The 21,251-nt window shown below is 46.8% G+C and overlaps 1 protein-coding gene across 6 annotated transcripts in view; it reads right to left on the minus strand.

Moving 5' to 3' along the window:
- The window catches only part of SRBD1 (S1 RNA binding domain 1), a 308,196-nt gene that overhangs the window by 262,488 nt on the left and 24,457 nt on the right, over positions 1–21,251 (minus strand). For 5 of the 6 annotated variants that reach the window (XM_068233032.1, XM_068233030.1, XM_068233027.1 and 2 more), the window contains exons 2-8: positions 17,486–17,559; positions 14,924–15,071; positions 13,183–13,305; positions 11,960–12,247; positions 6,081–6,247; positions 4,439–4,556; positions 1,960–2,098 (exon numbers count right to left, since the gene is read on the minus strand). In XM_068233032.1, the coding sequence (XP_068089133.1) occupies positions 1,960–2,098; positions 4,439–4,556; positions 6,081–6,247; positions 11,960–12,247; positions 13,183–13,305; positions 14,924–15,071; positions 17,486–17,559 (1,057 nt within the window). Of the gene's footprint in view, positions 1–1,959; positions 2,099–4,438; positions 4,557–6,080; positions 6,248–11,959; positions 12,248–13,182; positions 13,306–14,923; positions 15,072–16,758; positions 16,837–17,485; positions 17,560–21,251 lie in introns of those variants that run through there. The other variant, XM_068233033.1, reaches the window with a different exon arrangement.

The following is a 21,251-nucleotide window of genomic DNA, read 5'->3' on the forward strand; positions in this document are numbered from 1 at the left end:
AGAGTGGAGATCACGGTTTTTCCAGGAGGCTTGACCTACCACCATGGCTTAGTGAGCATTTGTTTAGACAAATCCTGTTTCTTGATTAAAAAAAAAAAAAATTAAAAAAAATTTGCAGGCCTGCTGGAGGCGACACAGAAGTTTTTTGGCACTTACAGTAGGTTCTAAGAAATCTGACAGGTTTTGGACTAGTCCATGTCCTCATGGAGGATTCTCCTAAATTGATACCTAGCCCTGAATTCTATCCCTAGGCAATGTAAACCCTAGCACCCGTGAAATTGATTGAATAAACATTTTTTTCCTTAAACATTGGTTCTTCATCTGGAGATGTGAGACATTACCCCTTACCTATTGATATTAAATGAGACAGTAATATCAGTTCATACATAGGGCACCTCTACCAGTGTGGTCATAGATAGTCCTACACCTCTATCTAGATCAGGGGTGTCAAATTCAAATACAAAGTGGGCCAAAATTATACACTGGGACCACGTCGCGGGCCAACCTCAATGTCTACTGGCCACATCCCTCCCTTATAAAGTTCCCCAGTGTCTAATGGTCCTCCCACCCCTATACAGTTCCCTGGTGTCTAGAGGCTCCCACCCCTATACAGTTCCCTGGTGTCTAGAGGCTCCCACCCCTATACAGTTCCCTGGTGTCTAGAGGCCCCCACCCCTATACAGTTCCCTGGTGTCTAGTGGCCTCCACCCCTATACAGTTCCTTGCTGTCTAGTGGCCCCCACCCCTATACAGTTCCTTTCTGTCTAGTTGCCCCCACCCCTATACAGTTCCTTGCTGTCTAGTGGCCCCCACCCCTATACAGTTCCTTGCTGTCTAGTGGCCCCCACCCCTATACAGTTCCCTGCTGTCTAGTGGCCCCCACCCCTATACAGTTCCCTGGTGTTTAGTGCTTACCCCCCTACCTCCCCTATATGGCTTCTCTAGTTATCTAGGATTTCAACTCCAATATAGCTTCCCTGGTGGTCTAGAGTGGGCCAAACATAATGCAAAGTGGGGAAACCATTTGTGGTCCAAATTGAATGGCCAGATTTGGCCCGCGGGCCGGAGTTTGACATCTGTGATCTAGGTGTGTTAATTTCTTTGAAGCCAATTTATATTTTAACCACTTCACCCCAAGGCATTGTTACCCTAACGGACAAGAGCGATTATCACCTTTCAGTGCTCATCCCTTTCATTTGCTAATAGCTTACTCACTCACTACGGTGGTTGCATGGTGGCCACACACCTTTGTGAGTATAAGTGTTCTCTAATTTATCTCCGACCTAATAACGATATCGCACCACTGGGCTCCTGGTCCATCTCATCTTGCAGATTCTCGGGGGACCCATAACAACCAAGAGGCGACACCCTACTACTGAAACAATCATGTGAGTTGATCTGCCGGATGGATCAGGCGAGCTGCAGGATGTCGTTCGCTTGTCGTTGGCCTACATTTTTGTACATGATTATCGTCCAACACCGAGAAATCTGTCGTTAGTTGGACATTTCAAAACGACCTAAGTTTAGCATGTTTAGCAACTGAAGTGAGAAATACAAGGAGGCTGTCATATTTATTTCCTTTTAATCAATACTAGTTGCCTGGCAGCCCTGCTGGTCTATTTGGCTGCAGTAATATACCAGAAACAAGCATGCAGCTAATCTTGTCAGATCTGACAGTAATGTCAGGAACACCTGATCTGCTGGAAGCTTGTTCAGGGGTTATGGCTGAAAGTACTAGAGGCAGAGGATCAGCAGGACAGCCAGGCAATCTGCATTGTTTAACAGGAAATAAATATCTCCCCTCCTTACTTCAGCCTCCACGTCCCTCTCACTGCCGGTTCCCTTTAATAAATCTGTCAAAAGTTAAAAAGAAAAACCTTTATTTTATCCATCTGAGCTCTTTCAGAGAGTGCTGAAGTGACTGAACAATAGTAGAGAGAAACATTCGGTATGGTTTACCTTCTGTGTCCTTCTTCATGTAGGAGAACAGGTTGAGATCTTTGGGGGTTTCTATTAATGCTTTAGCTGCCGTCTCCAATCCCAGCTGTCTGGCTCGCTGCGCCTTTGTCCCTTTGCTTCCAGTCTTGTAGGGCGCATACTGCAGAAGACACAAGAGTCACACCTGCACTAACACATACTGTATACTGACCAATACAGGAGTCTGATCTTCATCAACACTGTACACTGACCAATACACGATACTGACCTATACACTGCAATAAGAGGCCTGAATGATTAAAAACACACACATACAATAAAAGTTTACCCCTACGAAGAGTTGAGTTAAAGAGAAACTCCGACAAAGTACTGAACTTTATCCTAATCAGTAGCTGATACCCCCTTTTACAAATGAAATCTATTCCTTTTCACAAACGCATCATCAGGGGCGCTGTATGGCTGATATTGTGGTGAAACCCCTCCCACAAGAAACTCAGGACCGTGGTACTCCATGCAGTTTCCCGTCTGTGAGCCTTGTTGCATTGTGGGAAATAGCTGTTTGCAGCTTTTTCCCACGGGCAAAAAAGCAAGCAGCATCTCCTTCCAGTGACATCACCTGCCAGCAGTAAAAATGTCACCATGTGATAAATGTCAGAATGTAAATCAGGGATTTAAAAGATTTTACAATGGGCAAACACTGACTAAATCATTTATACATAATTATTGTAAAAATGAAGCACTTTTTTTTAATTACATTATTTTTAATGGAGTTCCTCTAAGTCAAAATAAAAACATGAGTAACTTATCTGGAGCTTATGCAGCCCCCCGGAGTCACACAGTGCACGCGTTATCCCCCGAGTCCCTCCGGCCAGCAGCGGCGTCCCCCGCAATGCCGGCTAGTCGGCAGGTACTGCGCTTATAAGGCCCTGAGCCATGCGCACCCTGATGGCACTCCTGCTGCCGGGAGCGCTCTGTGCATAGGCAGCCGTGGGAGCGCGGTGAGGAGGCGTATGGCTGGCCAGCTTAGCGGGGGGTCTTGGACGAACGTCGTGGGCACAGAATTACTCCAGGGCAGCTGCAAGAAGCACCAGGTAAGTTAAAGGACACCCGAAGCCAAAATAAACGAATGAAATAAATGATTGTATCTATCTTCCTTCTCCTAAAAATGACTTCTTAAGATATTCCACAGTTTTATTTAATGTTTAAATCTACTTTCTAAGTTTTAACTGTTTTATTGTTTTTGCTCAATGACACATTCATTAAAGTATGCCAGAGCTAAAACCTATGAATCTATTGACCCTTTTCATCTCTTTCCTGCTCCCAGAAGCAATTTTCTGCTAGGAAAGTGTTTTATAATTGGAATTTCTTATCAGTGAGGGTCACACTGTAGTCACTTCCTGTCTGAGTCAGGATTGAGTCAGCCACTTACATACCTGATATTTAACTCTTTCAGGCAGAGAAAGAAAAAAAGGAACACAGCATAGTTATTTGTGTGCTAGACACTGTACATACACATGTCTATCTCATCATGTCACATGTCACTTCGGGTATCCTTTAAACTGATTTTTTACTGTACACTTGAGATCTCTTTCACACATGTAGTAGGAAAGACAGGCCCGGAGCCAGCAGCTACAGCGAACCCTTCCTACTAAACGCCTAACTCTACTCCTTATTGGGGTAAGCTTTTATTGTGTGTGTGGGAAGTTACATACTCCCCTAAGAGGCAGGAGGACTGGGGACCCCTTATAGCCTTCCAGCTCCTCTGTGGCCCCTCATTCCACCGCCAGGCCCCCATTGCAACGATCCGACTTTTAGGACTTTCGGGCCTCCTCAAGACAAGCAGAATGCAGACTAGCACATGCTCAATACAGGGCCGCTCCCCTGCAGAAGTATCCGGCGACCCGAGTACCTCTGAGGAGACCTGAAGATGCAGCTGGCGGGAGATGTGAGCAGAGGAACTGGCAATGGGAAGGGGAAGGCTCTAAGGAAGCCTCCCCTCCACTTAGGTGAGTATGTAACTTTTTGTTTTAGACCAGGTGTGTCAAACTCTAATACAAAGTGGGCCGAAAGTTAAACACTGGGTCCAACCTCATGGTCACTTCCCTCACTTATAAAGTTCCCTGGTGTCTAATGGTCCCCCTCCCTCCCCCCATACAGTTCCCTGGTGTCTAGTGGCCATCCTTCCTCCATTATACAGTTCCCTGGAGTGTATTGGTCCCCCCTCCCCTTTGCAGTTCCCTGGTGTCTAGTGCTTTCCCCCTCCCTCCACATGTGGCTTCCCTGGTGATCTAGGGATTTACCTCCAGTATAGCTTTCCTGGTGGTCTAGAGTGGGCCAGACAAAATGCAAAATGGGGAAACCACTTGAGGGCCAAATTTGATGGCTTTGGGGGCCAGATTTGGCCCACGGGCCGGAGTTTGACATGTATGTTTTCAAGGGGTTACAGTGGTCCTTCAATAAAACAGTCAAGTGGGCACAAAGTTCAGCATAAAATACCAACCACATGCTCGATCTCGTCCATCGTGCGGCAGTTCAGCATGGAGGTGTTCAGGAAACCGTTCATCTTTCCCTCCTTCTTTAGTTTCTCGATCAGGTTGTGAGCTTTCTTGGCAACGGACCTGCACAGGGGTTACATGAAAACTAGTTCAACACAGTTACAAAAAGTTGGAGTGATTTGATCAACATTGTTTCGGTAACAAGCTCACCAACTCTAGATGCTTAACTCCAGTTCTAGGAAAATTCTATGAATACCCGTTTATCTCATGTCATCTCCGGTACTCTTTAACCTCCCTGGCGTTCTATTAAGATCGCCAGGGAGGCTGCGGGAGGGTTTTTTTTAAATAAAAAAAAACTGTTTCATGCAGCCAACTGAAAGTTGGCTGCATGAAAGCCCACTAGAGGGCGCTCCGGAAGCATCATTCTGATCGCCTCCGGCAACCAGAATAAACAAGGAAGGCCGCAATGAGCAGCCTTCCTTGTTTTGCTTACATTGTCGCCATAGCGACGAGCGGAGTGACGTCATGGACGTCAGCCGACGTCCTGACGTCAGCCGCCTCCGATCCAGCCCTTAGCGCTGGCCGGAACTTTTGTTCCGGCTGCGCAGGGCTCGGGTGGCTGGGGGGACCCTCTTTCGCCGCTGCTCGCGGCGGATCGCCGCAGAGCGGCGGCGATCAGGCAGCACGCGCGGCTGGCAAAGTGCCGGCTGCGTGTGCTGCTTTTTATTTTATTAAAATCGGCCCAGCAGGGCCTGAGCGGCGACCTCCGGCGGTGATGGACGTGTATATTCGTCCATACCGCTGAGGAGGTTAATAACTACTTGAAGACCGCCTAACACCAATTGGCGTCAAGTCCTGGAGCTGCCGTTTCACAGGGAACGGCCGCGCTCATGCGGGATCGTTCCCTCCCACTTCACGGAACAGAGTTCCGTGATTAGCCTGCTAGCCGCCGGCTGTTTGTAAACTAAAGTGGAAAGAAATCCCCTTTGTTTACAACTGTACAGCTCTGCGGTCCCCGGCAGCGCTGTACGAGATCGGCGATCTGATTGGCCGGGGATCGCCGTCCACTCATAGGCTGATACCTATGAGAGGCGGAACAGGAGGGCAGAGGGGAGGAGGGAGGGAGGGAGAGAGAGAGGCTGAAAAGCCTGCACAGCCAAGTACTGCAAAAAATGGCCTGGTCCCTGGTCTTGGGGGGGGGGTTAGCACTGTGGGCGTCAAGTAGTTAATTAGAATAACTGAGTACTGAAATACAATAAAAACAGTTTTTCTTTAATCTGAAGTATACTCATTGTGCTCATTACACTCCGGCGCACACTAGGAATCTGATGCAGGAGGTTTGGGCGCAGCCGGCGCCACCGTAATGGGAATCACGGCTATAGCGGCACACAGTAAATAACTTTGGTGCCGTCAGAAGACGGAGCTGAAGTTACTTTTAAAACATTGTAATTCAGTTGCCAGCAACAGCTGGAAGCCAAAATACATCATTGCCCACTATCCACGCGGACCTGGAGGGGGAATAGTAATTACCGCCGCCGGGACTTATGCAGCAGCAGGATAAACTGTATACTGGCTGTTTCCTGCCCAAGTTTCCCGGAAACAAATTCTCTCATACGCCACTCAGGAGCCGGCCGCACCACAACTTACCGCAGCTCCTCTATGGTCTGCTGCACCTCCCTCAGTGCATCCGCATCGTGATTGTTAATCAGCTCCTTCCTGTATCGGGCAATGAAGGGGATCGTGTTGTCATCTTTAAACAGATGAATCAGGTTGGCACAAACCCACGGCTCGATGTTGGTCCTTTCAGCACAAACCTAGAGAAGGTCCACAGATGTGAGAGGTTAGTCTGCACGGTTTAAACGTTTGTTTCATAGAAAAATATTTAAAAAGGAACTTTAACCCAGGATTGTACATCATTCCAATCAGTAGCCGATACCCCCTTCCCCACGAGAAATGTTTACCTTTCTCAAATAGATCATCGGGGGGGGGGGGGGGGGGTGTCTTTATGGCTTATTTTGTGGTGAAACCCCTCCCACAGTGTGATGTCATGGCCACGGTCCTGACAGTTTCCTGTCTATGAGCCTCACTGCATTGTGAGAAATAACAGCTGTTTCCAACTGCCAAGCAAGCAGTATCTCCCTCTGTGCATAGAACTCTCAGTAACAAACATTCAGTACAGAACATTAAAGAGTTCACCAGCAGTGATAAATGTCAGAATGTAAATCAGGGAGAGGAAAGATATTACAATGGGATAAAACTAACTAAATAATCTATAAGTTAATATTGTAAACAATAAGCAAATGCATTCTTTCTGTTATTTTCACTACAGTTCCTCTTTAAAATAGACATGAACTATGGCAAGAGAATGAAAGCAACAAATATCTGCATTAGCTGTGGCCCCACTGACATTACAACTGGGGCTGCCTACAAATACAAGCTGGTTGCTAGCCTCTGTGGGTCTCTTCTGGACAATGAAGTCAAACGTGCCCACAAATCTAGCCATGTATGGGCACATCGGCTGACAGTTCTCTCGCTAATCTAATCTTTCCCAATTCATTTCAACATGAGATCTTTCAGGAATCGGCCCTGTGACGCTGCCTCTGCCGCTACTCCCCCCCCCCCCCCCCCCAATGTAAGTGGGCCTAAGTGCATTAAAAATCTCAGCTGCTCCAGTTGTGGCGACTCCCGGTCTGGCCCGCTGTCTCCTCTGAGAGTGTCTGTCACACATGCGACATCACACGGTGACATGGGGGAGACAGCGGACAAGAGACCGGGAGTCACCGCAGCTGGAGCAGGTGTGATTTCAAATGCATGGACACCAGGTGGGACATCGGCTGGGGGTCTGTCGCTTTCAATGGTCTTCACACTATTGTATGCCGTTACTGCCACACACCCCATCAACGACGTCAGCCTGAGCTTTTCCAGCATGCTCCATCAATACATTTCACCGATTAAGGCCCGAAATCGGTCAAATCATCAACATTGGTTGAATCGAATGGTTGATTGGGCCGCAAAATTGTTAGATGTATGGCCAGCTTAAGGATTTTGATCTGGCCTCGCCCACTACTCGCATGACACAAGGACATAGGCGATGAAATGGGGGGGGGGGGGGGAGAAATTGCAACACTTTTCATTATGGGCAATACCAAGACTTATAGCCAGCGTATTTAGAAATCCAGTCAGATGATACCCACTGTAAAAATGCTGGGATGCAGGCGTGGACTGTCATTAAAGAGGAACTCCAGTGAAAATAATGTAATAAAAAAAGTGCTTCATTTTTACAATAATTATGTATAAATGATTTAGTCAGTGTTTGCCCATTGTAAAATCTTTCCTCTCCCTAATTTACATTCTGATATTTTTTACATGGTGACATTTTTACTGCTGGCAGGTGATGTAGCTGCTGCATGCTTTTTTGGCAGCTGTAAACAGCTATTTCCCACAATGCAACAAGATAGGGAACTGCCAGGAGTACCACAGTCCTTAGAGTTTCTTGTGGGAGGGGTTTCACCACAATATCAGTCATACAGCGCCCCCTGATGGTCTTTTTTTGTGAAAAGGAAAAGATTTCTCATGGGTAAGGGGGTATCAGCTACTGATTGGGATAAAGTTCAATTCTTGGTCGGAGTTTCTGTTTAAGCTGTGTAATGTCTTTAGATAACATTATTAAATCATTATATGCTAATGATAAATGGTGTGGAAGGCCCCCAGTCCCATGTTTCTCTCTTCACCCCTAGACTGAGATTATAACTAGAATCAGGGCTGTGGAGTCGGTACAAAAATCCTCCGACTCCTCTAATTTGCATATTACAATCTTGTTGATTGAAAGTATGTAACATGAAATTCGTCTATTAACTGCCAACGCTTAGGAATTTTAAAAGACAACTGAAGTGAGAAGGATATGGAGACTGCCATATTTATTCCCTTTAGACTAAAACTAGTCCTTGGTAAGAGTACTTGTAAAAGGTACAAACCGGAACAAAGAACATCTATCAGGCCCTAGGCAATGTAAGTGTGGGTACATGTAAGAATGATGTGCAGGTACTCTGCAGGGGAATGAGGGGATTCTTCCTCTATTACACATTCTTCATGCACAATCTGAACCAGGTTTATGGGTGACAGACAACACCTGTGTTCAATGTGCACCACATTCTCAGTGGATTCCCTGCAGCTCTGTGGGGAGTGCATATGTAGAGTATAGTACTACTGTGCAACAAAGTAAACCTGATACAGATGAAATTAAAGTTTTGTACATACCTGGGGCTTCCTCCAGCCGCCTTCAGGATAATCAGTCCCTCGTTGTCCTCCTCCACCACCTGGATCTTCTGCTATGAGTCCAGGTACTTGAGCCAGTCTGGTGCATGCACACACTCCGCCGCCGGGAGCGTACTACACCTGCGCAGCACTATTGCCGGGGCCCCTATATCCAAATAATTCCTGGCACATGTGTGAATGGCGAGTGTCTGCGCGGACGAATGTGGAGTAATGCAATATTATTTTTTGGCCAGGAATGGCTTGCACACAATCTTTACTAAAAGCTCATATGTTTGGCAAGCAGCCAGCGTTAACTATGCACTCCGCAATCTATTGTTTTTAATGGGATTGGGACGAATTGTGCAATTGTGGTAGTATTTTGTGAGGGTTGGTGTTTTCGATTTGTTTAATAAAGTAATATTGGTATACCCTATAAGGCTGTGTCACTTCATAAAAGTATTGGGGTCGACTTATACACGTGTCACGGGCAACACTGAGCACAATAAGTTATGTGTGACATTAAGTGACATTCCCATTTGCAGCAATTTACCCAGTGGTACGTGGCACCTTGACGAAAAGAAATGACAAGAAAACACAGGTGTGAAAGTCCTGGCCACAACAATTACCAAGGAAAGGGGCGGGGGGGAAATACTCGGCTGTATAAAAGGGAGTGAAAAACTGCTGCGTTTCAGGGCCTGGAGGAGGTATCGGCTGCACATAAGGGACAGCAGGGGTTAATGGCTGAAATACTGTATGCAGTGCAGTCATTAACCCCTCCTGAGCCCCAAGTGCAGCCATTGACTTTGCTAGGTAGACTTATACTTCAGTCAGTAAAAAATTCCAGCTTAAAGGGGAACTGAAGAGAGAGGTATATGGAGGCTGTCCTGTGTATTTCCTTTTAATCAATACCAGTTGCCTGGCAGCCCTGCTGGTCTATTTCTCTGCAGTAGTATCTGATTAAAACCAGAAACAAGCATGCAGCTAGTCTTGTCAGATCAGACTTATAAGTCTGAATGACTGAAACACCTGATCTGTTGCATGCTTGTTCAGGGGCTATGGCTAATAGTATTAGAGGCAGAGGATCAGCAGGGCTGCCAGGCAACTGGTATTGTCTAAAAGGAAATAAACATGACAGCCTCCATATACCTCTCTCTTCAGTTCCCCTTTAAATAGAACCCGAGGTGGGTTTGAAGAATATTATCTGCATACAGAGGCTGGATCTGCCTATACAGCCCAGCCTCTGTTGCTATCCCAAACCCCCCTAAGGTCCCCCTGCACTCTGCAATCCCTCATAAATCACAGCCACGCTGCTGACAAACAGCTTGTCAGAGCTGGCTGTGTTTATATCTATAGTGTCAGTCTGCTGCTCTCCCCGCCTCCTGCAGAACTCCAGTCCCCCCTGCATCCCTTCCCTCCCTGCTGATTGGAGGGAAGGGACGGGGGCAGGGACTGGAGCTATGCAGGAGGCGGGGGGAGCAGCTGAGACTGACACTACAGATGTAAACACAGCCTCACAGCATGGCTGTGATTTATGAGGGATTGCAGAGTGCAGGGGGACCTTAGTGGGGTTTGGGATAGCAACAGAGGCTGGGCTGTATAGGCAGATCCAGCCTCTGTATGCAGATAACATTCTTTAAACACACCTCGGGTTCTCTTTAAGACGGTTGGATATTGGAGTCGACTTATACACGAGGCTGACTTGTATTTGAGTATATATGGATACTTGCACTAGCGACACTTTTCCACATAATAAGGTGTTTAGGTGAATAAACTATTCAATTTCAGTCTTATGAAGCAGAAAAGTGAGCTAATCTGGTGAGGGGAAGGGAGGGAGGTATAAAAGAATAGAGTTAAAAACAAATAAATGAAAAAAATATGAGGTGGCTTACCTCAATGAACTCATGAATTCATAACAAATTAAATTAATTATGCACTGGCAACATGTTTCGTGGGTATGTGCCCACTTTCTCAGGCAGTTTAAAATGCCAAAGGGTGCTTGCAGATGAAAGCTAAGCACCTCCGAGGCACTTTAATCGGACTGAGGAAGCGGGCACAGACCCTAAAAACGAGTTGTCAGTGAGTAAGTGATAAAATTATTTTGTTATAGGAGTTTGTTTTCATTGAGGTAAGCTACCTCATTTAATTGTTTATAACTCAGTTTTATCACACCCCTGGGCGCCTCGTCTCCTCGCTGGCACTTATTCATTTTCCTTCAGCTGGGTGTTTCCTTTGGCCTTCTGGGGCATGGCCACCACTAGGATCACAGGTACTTTACCTGAGGAGTGTGACCGCATCCAGTTTCCCTGGACCCCTGAGTGGAGTCAGGTTCATACATCTCCATCTGCTTCTAGTGGTTGGTTTCCCTGTTTGCAACCCACCTTTGTGAGTACCAATTTTCCCTTCCACCATCAATTTGACATCTCTGTGATATTTTACACTCCTGTGGCTCCAGCTGTGCTTTTCTTTTTAGGATGTCCTCTCACCCTCCCCATCTACAATCTGGTGAGGACTTGTTTTAAGGCATCGTTGCTAAAAAGCATGTATATTAGGTGAAAACCATTGATATACAAATGTTATGGCGTTAGCCCTTTTGTTTCAATTGAGTAACCAAGCAGTTCAGGGTGACCCAAACTACTAGGAATATATAGGGGGATAAAAAGGAACCAAAAAGCCCTCCAAGCTTTGTTTCAACTGATGAGACCATTGCCAAGGAGAGCAGATACACCATCCATCCATACCTTCTTTGAAGAGAGGCCGGAGCCCTGTGGCTGTGGGTACCGGTGCAGCGCCATCATCAAGATGGTGCCGCATCAGTACCGAAGGCCACAGGACTCCGGCCTCTCTTCAAAGTTTTTCTCCTTCTCTTGACTTTTCTACCTCCCTAGTCCCCCGTACCTACCGGGGAAGATGCGGGCACTCTGACGGGCTATCCCTTAGCGCTCAGTCATCTGCAGATGGGCTGAGAGCTGACGGGCGGTCAGCTGATCAGGCCCACAAGCCTCGACCCCAGGCCTCATCACCGCCAGGGAGGACTTGGGACATGTGGTCACCCTGTGGTGGCTGGAGCCCTGCCTCACCGCTCTCTAACATCTGCTTCCTGCCTGCCAAACCGTTGCCGACCATGTTGTCCGGAACAGCACAGCTCCACTAAGCTGACCGGACGCTCAGCTGATCGGGCCCATGTGCCAGATCAGGAAATATACACAGATATTATGGCGATAGCCCTTTTGTTTTGATCTATGTTACCATTGCCACCATTCATCCATCCATACCTCCACAATGTCCCAGTTCATCTCTGTACCATCAGCAGACATCTTGGTCTTCTTTGTAGGTGGACCACCAAACGTGAAGTCATCAGAAGGCTCCTCCTCTGACATTCTTTCCCTCTTGATCTTTATGTCTTGGGTGCTGGTAGATGGAAACTCATCAATGCCAAGACTCTTCCTCTCCGCTTTCACCTTAACCGCTTTCGGCGCAGACTTCCTGGGCGTCTTCTTTTTTACATCCGTTTTGGTTGAGATTTTTTGCATGGTGGACTGCTCCACAGAGATGGACCTTCTCTGCAAAGAACAAGGAAAGAGAAGCAGGAATTCATTTGGTTAGTCATGGAAAAAAAATACTAATAAAACAAAAACAATGTATTTCCTGCTGTATAAGATGCAAAATGGGGAGAAAGTCCCGGAGTCTTACACGGCGAATGCAGGTAATCCCCGACTTAGGAACGCCCGCTGATGAGAACTGCAGACCCGATCCCTGCATGTGCTGCGTAATATGTTGACGCTTTATAAATACAATAAATAAATGTGTCTCCCGCTGTGTGTCCGCTCCCGCCCCCAACACGCGATCAGCAGAAGCCATCACTAGATGAGCGATACAGGCGAGAAGAGAGGTCTGCGATCTCTGCGGGGGCTGCTAGATTAGGTAAGACACTGCCGCTACACTGTTAATAACACGGAGGAAGCAGAGACACGGGTGGAGGGAAGCGAACACAAAGGGGGAGCCAGGGACACACACTGGGGATAGAAGAGGACACACTGCGGACAGAAGATGGGACAGAAGGGAACACACTGGGAACAGAAGGAGGGGCAGAAGGGGACACGGGGACAGAAGGAGACACACAGGGGACAGAAGGAGGGACAGAAGGTGGCACACGGGGACAGAAGGGGACACACTGAGGACAGAAAGGGACAGAAGGGAACACACTGGGAACAGAAGGGGACAGAAAGAGGGACAGAAGGGGACACACGGGGGACAGATAGGGGACACACAGAGGACAGAAGGGGACACACATTGGGGGGAGAACATCTACTAGACGCTCCTGCATCATGGGCTCACCAGGTTTAGTATATATAGATTTTTATTTTTTTTTCCCTGGTTTTTGCCATCTACACCTCGGAAAATAAGGTAGTATTTCTGTACAACCAATCATTTTTATCAAAAATTAAATAAATTTAAAAAAAAATAGGAAACCTTCGCTCAGACATCGGAGTCTTACCTCTTCTTTTATTTTGGGTCCTGCGGTCTCTTTAACGTCGGACACATCATTGTTGTTCTCACATATTAATTCTGTTTCTACTTTAGCGGCTTTAGGAATTTTACTTGTTTTTTTTGCAGCAGTCTAATTAGGGGGGAAAAAAGTCAAATGTAATAGAATTTAAAACCAAGCAAGAAAATATGTTTCTTACAAGACCCACCAATACATACATTATCCATAAACCACCCCTAGCAAACGACAAATACACAGTAGAGATGGTAAGTTTTTCCAACAATTGCTCACCGCATAGGACTTTATGGAGAAGCATGTGATCGTTTTCTAACTCTGACTGGATGCGATGATCATGTGACTAGATTCCACTCCTACTTCCTGTTTTAGCCCACACAGGAAGTGAGCCATACCTTGTACATTAGAATACAAACCAAAGTACTCACATGAAAAATGCATACCTGTCCTGTGCAAACTCTGCACCTCCATCCCTGCTAGTACCAGAGACTGGGAAGCATAGGGCAGAATCCAGTGGGAATCCTCACCAGAGAAAATTCTCAGTGCTTCATGTGGACCAATCAGGATCCTCCCTGTTGCTAGGTGGGATTCACAAAGTATTTTGTTTTTGTTTTTGTTTAACAAACCAACAGAAAACTGCATGCTTCCTAGTCTCTGGACGAGCGGCGATGGCACAGAGGATGAGAAAAGTGGCAGATATACAAGCGGACAGGTGGTGATGCAAACACAATGGTCAGTGGGAATGACCACCTCTCCTACGGTATTTCCCACGCCATTTACGCACATGCTGCATTTGTACTGTAGTGTGAACCTGGCAGACTTATTTCACAATGTCAGAACTACAAGGCTTAAAAGGGACCTGAGCAGTGGTTTTATAAAATATATAAACTTGGGAAGGTGACAGGCATTATTTACCTTTAGGGGGAAGCTCCCTAGTCCCCCTCTGTATGCACTCTTACAACTTCTCCATCTACAGCCGCAGCAGTTTTTAAAGAGAACCTGAACTGAAAATAAAGAATAAAAATAACCATACACAGGTCATACTTACCTCCTGTGTAGTCTACTCCTCAATCCCTTTCCTCTTCTTCTGTGTCCCATTTGTACACTGTGATAATGGAATACTCCGTCCTCCATGTTAAAAATGGCCAGTACCCAATAACAGCATCCTGGTCCGCACACTGTTAAACTGTAATATCGCCCACTTGAGCCATAGGGAAACATGGACATTACCTTACACATCAGTTGTCCATTCCGTTATAACTGACAGCAACTGATTTATTTCAGTTCTGACAAAATATTGACAGAACTGGAAAGTATCACTATAGGAAGAAAATGGCGAGCTTCTGAGAGGAACGGACGGTGAGGTTAGTATGTAATATTAATTTGCAGCTATGTCGTGTTTATTTTAAATAATTTTACTCGCTTCAGGTTCCCTTTAAGCATTAGCGGCAATAGTGGGCGTCCCTGGTCCACCACTGCAGTGCATGCTGGGAGGATTAGTCCTTCAACTTGAGTACATCTCTCGTCGGGGGGCGCGCGAAGCACATACAGGCAAAGGACTGGAGAGCCACACCCTGACGCTAAGTAAGGCTAGTCACCTCCCCAAAGTCCATACTATTTACAAACCTCCATTAGGGGGAGTTTCGTAATATATATTCTATAAAAATCCCTGCTCAGGCCCCTTTAATTTATCCTGCAAATCGCTCTGATAACACAAGTCTTACCCATCACTTACCTTCCGAGGTTTAGGGGCAGCTGCAGCCTTCGGTTTCGCGACACGTTTCTTAGCGGGCTCTTTGGGTGCCTTTGCTTGTCTTTTTTTGGGTGGGGCTTTTTCTGCCGGTTTCCATTCATCCATCTCCTCCTCTTCCTCTGAATCTGTCCTAAATACGTCATCAACAACATTAAAGTGCTATGAAACTCAACATTTCCTCTTTGTTCTAAAAGGTTATTTATAGCATAAAATCTACTACCACAAAAAAAAAGCTGAACAGCATTCAAATATTAACAGCACTTTGCTTTTCAGTGGGCAGCTTCTGGCCGCATCCAAACAGGTTATATCATTATCTTTTGTTTACATTCCTCTGTTGCTACAAAATTAGTATACAGCCAGCAGCAGTGCTGAAACTGAACTGCTCTGAGCTGAGAAGCAGAGAGAGCTGAGAAATGATCCCTAGATAGATTTTAATATATAAATACAGCGGCTATGCAATAAAATGCAATGGGAGCTTTCAGAGCATATATACTGTTCTATGGAATCGTGTAATTTGCAGACAGACAATATCACAAAAGCAAATACGGTAACTGTAGGGATAATAAAAAACAGGAAAACACATTATTATTGAATGTTATGTCATGTTTATCCCACGTTTTCATACGGAGTTCTCTAGTTCATCTACACAAAGATCACCAACATCTTTTTAGAAAAACTATTGGATCGATAAGGGAACAAGCAGGTAAAGAAACAGAAGACGTAAATCACCAACCAATAAAGAATTGACTTTTCAAAGGACAAAACTGAAGAAATCGCTGTAAAGGTGGCCATTAACTGTACAATTTTTTCACCAAATGCAATCTTTTGATGCGATTTTATGATCAAATTGTATTGAAATTTGCCGTTTTTGAAGGCAATTGATAAGGAATGATTCTTCGGTTGATTACTAAATAGTACAAAATTGATCTGAAAGTTGGATTTTACAGAGCGCGTCCTACTGGCTGCAGCTCTGGCGCTTAGAGTCCGCCATATAAATATTCTGTGTGTGTCTGTCTATTGCAAAATTTTAAAATCCCCTCAGTCACACTTTCCCAACATAAGAATTAATCAACATTTCCAGCTGGAACTCACTGGACAGGGATGCAATTAGCAAGTTTGTGCCAAAGGGTTCATCTAATGCTGGGTACACATGGGGTACCGCTGTAGCTTGTCACTAGCACACCGGGGGCGTGTGCGCGACAGCTCGGCGCCAGGTCAATCTGTGCAGCAGCCGTACACACAGCGCACAGAGGGACAGAGATGCGGTGGAAGCTGAAGGTTCCTCCCCCCGCCGGAAGCTCCGTCCATGCTCTATGGGTTGCTGTCGCTAGTCCGCATACACACGCAGTACTCGTGGCGGACGGCGATGGGCCACACCAATCGCCTGGCGACAGCTCTGACTAGCGACGGTTCGTGGCGCGCGCGTTATACGCACGGGGGACCTGTCGCCACAACACGCGCGTGTCGCGTGGTTGCGGCGACAGTTGTAAGTCGTGTGTATGAGCCATACCTTTCCCAGTACCCCCTGCCAGGCTAAGCAGTCTTCCATCTACTGTGGACAGAAATAATAAAAAGTACAGTTTCACAGACAGGCAGTCCACAAAACTGCAGGGGGTCTTCACACCTCTAAACCTGGGTAGAAGCTTCAAAAGGACCAGGTCACATTTGTTCCCTCCACACAGCCTCTTTATAATCAACTAGTAGAAAGGCCCCTGTTAAAAAACAGGCGCTAGGACACGTCCGCTATCACCAAAGCACAACCCCGACCCCCCCCCCCCCCCCCCCCCGCAAAGCGCGCACACATGCGTCCTGCTCACCTATTGTCCACCGCTGTCTGCAGTATATGTACACAGGGAGATAAAGCTTGCTTGGCAGTTGGAAACAGCCGTTATTTCCCATAATGCAACGAGGCTCACAGACAGGAAACTGCCAGGTCTGCAAGCATGGACACAGAGGATAATACACAGTTTTCATATTTCATGGGATTTCTAGCCTTTCGGAAAATGCTAGAAGAATCATCTTTTCAGAAATAATTAAAACGCCACTGGGGGGTACTCACCTCGGGTGGGGGAAGCCTCCGGATCCTATTGAGGCTTCCCCTGTCCTCCTGTGCCCCGCGGCGGCGGCGATAAAGCTCCCCGAACAGCGGGGATGTAAATATTTACCTTCCCGGCTCCAGCGCAGGATCGGCTCTCCGCTCGGAGATAGGCGGAAATAGCTGATCCCAGTCGGTCCGCTCTACTTACAAGACGCAAGTCTCCTGTGCCAGACCCGATTGAGATTGGCTATTTACAAACTGAGAGCCGCAACAGCACCCCCGCTGGAGCCGGGAAGGTAAGTATTGCACAGCCTGACATATTGTCGCCTGTGCGTTCCGTGGGCTGCAGCGAGAGCACCGTGGGACACAGGAGGACGGGGGAAGCCTTGATAGGAACCGGAGGCTTCCCCCTACCGAGACAAGATTCAAACCCTGGTCTCCTATGCCAGAGGCGGAGCCCTTAACAGTGCACTAACCAGACAGCTACACAATCAGCAAATACTTACATTTCGCTGAGGAACGACATCTCCTGCTGGGGAGCGGCAACCGTCCTTCTTACTCTTTTGGGTAACTCAGACATCTGAGGGTCAAAGAAAAGAAATTATAAATAAATTATACTCATCCCATTCATAACAGCACTGAACAGATCTCACAAACTAAATACTGGCGTACCCAGGAGGTACCACTGAGGCCTCCTCTCCACAAGCGGCTGAACTACTTGTTTGTCGTACAGTTCAACGTCTCGGCCACAAGCGCCAGTAGGCTAGAATTACACGCAGCTGATAGGCAGTGTTTGGTAACACCGTGTTTCATACTTGGCACATGGTGCCCTTACCGGGCGGTAGAAAAAAAAAAAAAAGAAAAAAAGGCTCATGTCGTGTCTGAGGCTGGATTCAGACTGCGGATTGGCAACAGTGGTGCTGCCCGGGGCTGCACCACCAAAACCAGACCTTTACGGATTAATGAGTCAATACGTAGTAATCCACTTATGGCAGACAGTCAAACAGGAAGTGGCACTTCCTGTTTACGAAATAAGAAAGTGCACGGAAGCATATCTTTGAAATACACTTCCGCGCATACAAGGCGCAAGACCACCACGTTAGCTCTTAAAGAACTCTGCGTCACCCTAATCGTACATGACTTCCGGTCGGCTGCATGTCACCGCAGAACCACGTGGTAACGTAGACCTGTCCTTGCATCGAGGATGCAGCGAAAACTTCACTTCCGTCGTATCGCGCCACAGCAAGCCGGTATGAACGTCCCCACAGACTTTCATTAGGCTGCGCGAAAATTACCACACCAACCGCAGTGTGAAAGAACACTCAGGATGGCAACTCTATAGGCGAGCCGGCTGTCCGCCACCCGTGCCAAGTGCAATATCCGGTGAATGGGAGCAGCGACAGGCACGTTTCTTCAGCCATACCGCGCCTGCGTGATTACAGCCGCGTCTCTGCAGTAAGTCGGAGCCGCTCATGTATGGGCGGCTTCCTGCTACTGCGCAGGTGCAGCACAGCCATGCTCATGCCTGAAAGAGGTTAGGAGGCTTGCGGGCAGGAGGATCCAGGGGCCTCCATCTAGTTTGGCAAGTATCTGATTTTAAATAATAATTGGCCTCGGGTTCTTCTTACAGCTAACTGAACACCTGGGTGCTCCTAGTAGATATTCAACTAACCTCCCCCTAAGTGAGGGTTCATGATTTTTTTTTGGGGGGGGGTGCTCTTTAGGCCCCCCCCCTGTACATGCTCCTTAGTTATGCCACAGATGAAGGAGCTCTAAGTAGCCACGGTGATGTTATGCAACCCCGGCCACCGCAATGCACGCTGGGAGATGTAGTCCATTAGAGACACTGAAGCGAGAAGAAAAAAAAAATATGATCTAATGATTTGTATGTGTAGTACAGCTAAGAAATAAAACATCAGAAGCAGAGACATAAGTAATAATGTTTCCAGTACAGGAAGAGTTAAACTCCAGTTATCTATGCAAAAAACCGCAAAAAAGTCGCAGAGAGCTCTTTTTTCTGCAGCTTGTTATCTCAACTGTCAGTCACTGTATTTTCTTTCTCTCGCCAGAGGACAGGTCAATAGTTCACAAGACTCTGCTCTGTAAAATCATTTAGAATGCTGAGTAGTGTGTAAACTGCGAATATTAGAGAATGATGCAATGTTATAAAAAACACTATATAACTGAAAATAAAAATATGAGAAGATTTTCTTTGCTACTAATGTTCTAGTAATTATCCGTACTACACAACCAATTCATTATATCATAATGAAATCACAGAGGACGCTTTCAACTATACTTCTGCAGAGAAGCGAGATAGAAGCACATGACTAGACTAGGGGCTAAAGAGCATCCTCCCAGGCATTGCATAACCATACGGCAATACTGCAATGCATCTGCTGCACGGTCAATGCGGCAAAGGCAATGCATTGCGGCAAGCCTCGTTACAAAGCGTCCATTACTACGCAACGCACCACTGTGAATGTGGCCCTAGGGAGAGGTTAGTTTAAAGGACAACTGTAACGAGAGGGATATGGAGGCTGCCATAATTATTTCCTTTTAAACAATACCAGTTGCCTGGCAGCCCTGCTGATCTATTTGGCTGCAGTAGTGTTTGAATCAGACCAGTAACAAGCATGCAGCTAATCTTGTCAGATCTGAAAATAATGTCAGACACACCTGATCTGCTGCATGCTTGTTCAGGGGCTAGGGCTAAAAGTGTTAGAGGCAGAGGATCAGCAGGACAGCCAGGCAACCGGTATTGCTTACAAGGAAATAAAAGGAAATAAACATGGCAGCCTTCATATCCCTCTCACTACAGCTTTCCTTTAATTCCTTCTTTAAATAGGGAGCCCTGTATGTGACGCCTTCTGACGCATATACCCGCCCCCTTGAGGAATGCCATGGCACTTTATTAAGAGAGAGAGCCACGGACGTGCAACAGCACTCATCAGCAAGGGGGCGTGGCAATGCAACACAAGTCGGCGCACACAAGGCTGCAGGGGAGAGTTGAACTGAAAACACCCGGCTTGTAATTATACATTTTTATGCTAACAGAATTTGTGCAAAGGGTAGTTTAGACTATATAGTCTCTTTAAAGGGAACCCAAGGTGGGAGCGTTATGGCCCATACTCACGGGCTACAATTGTCGCCACGGCGTGCGCGTGTTGTGGCGACAGGTCGCCCGTGAGTATGCGGCGTTGCACGGGCGCGCACCCCGAACCATCGCTCGTCGCTGCTGTCGCCAGGCGATTGGCGCAATCAATCACCTGGCGACAGTTGCCGCCGCAACTGTCGCTAGTCCGCGTGAGTATGCGGACTAGCGACAGCGACCTCCATAAAGAACATGGAGCTTCTGGCGGGGGGAGGAGGAACGTCGGCGACAGCTTCCGTCGCACCACTGGTCCCTATTCCGCGTGTGTACGCGGAGGGACGTAGCGACCAGCTGTCGCCGAACTGTCGCGCACACGCTCCCGTGTGCTAGCGACAGCCCCAAAAAGTTGCCCGTGAGTATGGGCCATTTTACAGAGACTGCCATATTTACTTCCTTTTAAACAATACCAGTTGCCTGGCAGTCCTCCTGATCCTTGGTCTTTAATACTTTTTGCCATAGACACTAAACAAGCATGCAGCAGATGCAGTACTCTACTGGAGTAGCCACATGCTTGTTCCAGGGTTTTGACTCAGGCACTACTTATGCCAGAAGATCAACAGGGCTGCCAGGCAACTAGCATTGTTTATAAGGAAATAAATATGGCAGCCTCCATATCACTCTCACCTCGGGTTCCCTTTAAAGACACCACCTTTGACACAGGAGCCCACAGATTAAACCCCTGGCTGCAGCCAGTTATCTATAAAGCAAGGAGTCCTCGGGCAATAACACTGCCTGGTGGCCTATTGAGCATGTCCTTTCTGGCTGCAGCTCTCAGGCTAGTAGCACACCAGGCAGAATCTCTAGCGCTTTTGCCCACAATCAAAGTCTATGGTCCGCATTAAAGAAAACACAAATGCGCGTTTTAAAATGTGCGTTTTTTAAAATGCACAACTCGCTGCCTGTTTCTCAAAAACACGTGTAAAACGCACATAAAATGTATCAAGTCACTTTGGTCACTGTAATTACCATTTCTGTATTTTGTATATTGGTGTATACAGTGATGTGAAAAACTATTTGCCCTCTTCCTGATTTCTTATTCTTTTGCATGTTTGTCGCACTTAAATGTTTCTGCTCATCAAAAACCATTACCTATTAGTCAAAGATAACATAATTGAACA

This window comes from Hyperolius riggenbachi, chromosome 4, assembly GCF_040937935.1.
Source record: "Hyperolius riggenbachi isolate aHypRig1 chromosome 4, aHypRig1.pri, whole genome shotgun sequence".
NCBI classification, from domain to species: domain Eukaryota; kingdom Metazoa; phylum Chordata; class Amphibia; order Anura; family Hyperoliidae; genus Hyperolius; species Hyperolius riggenbachi.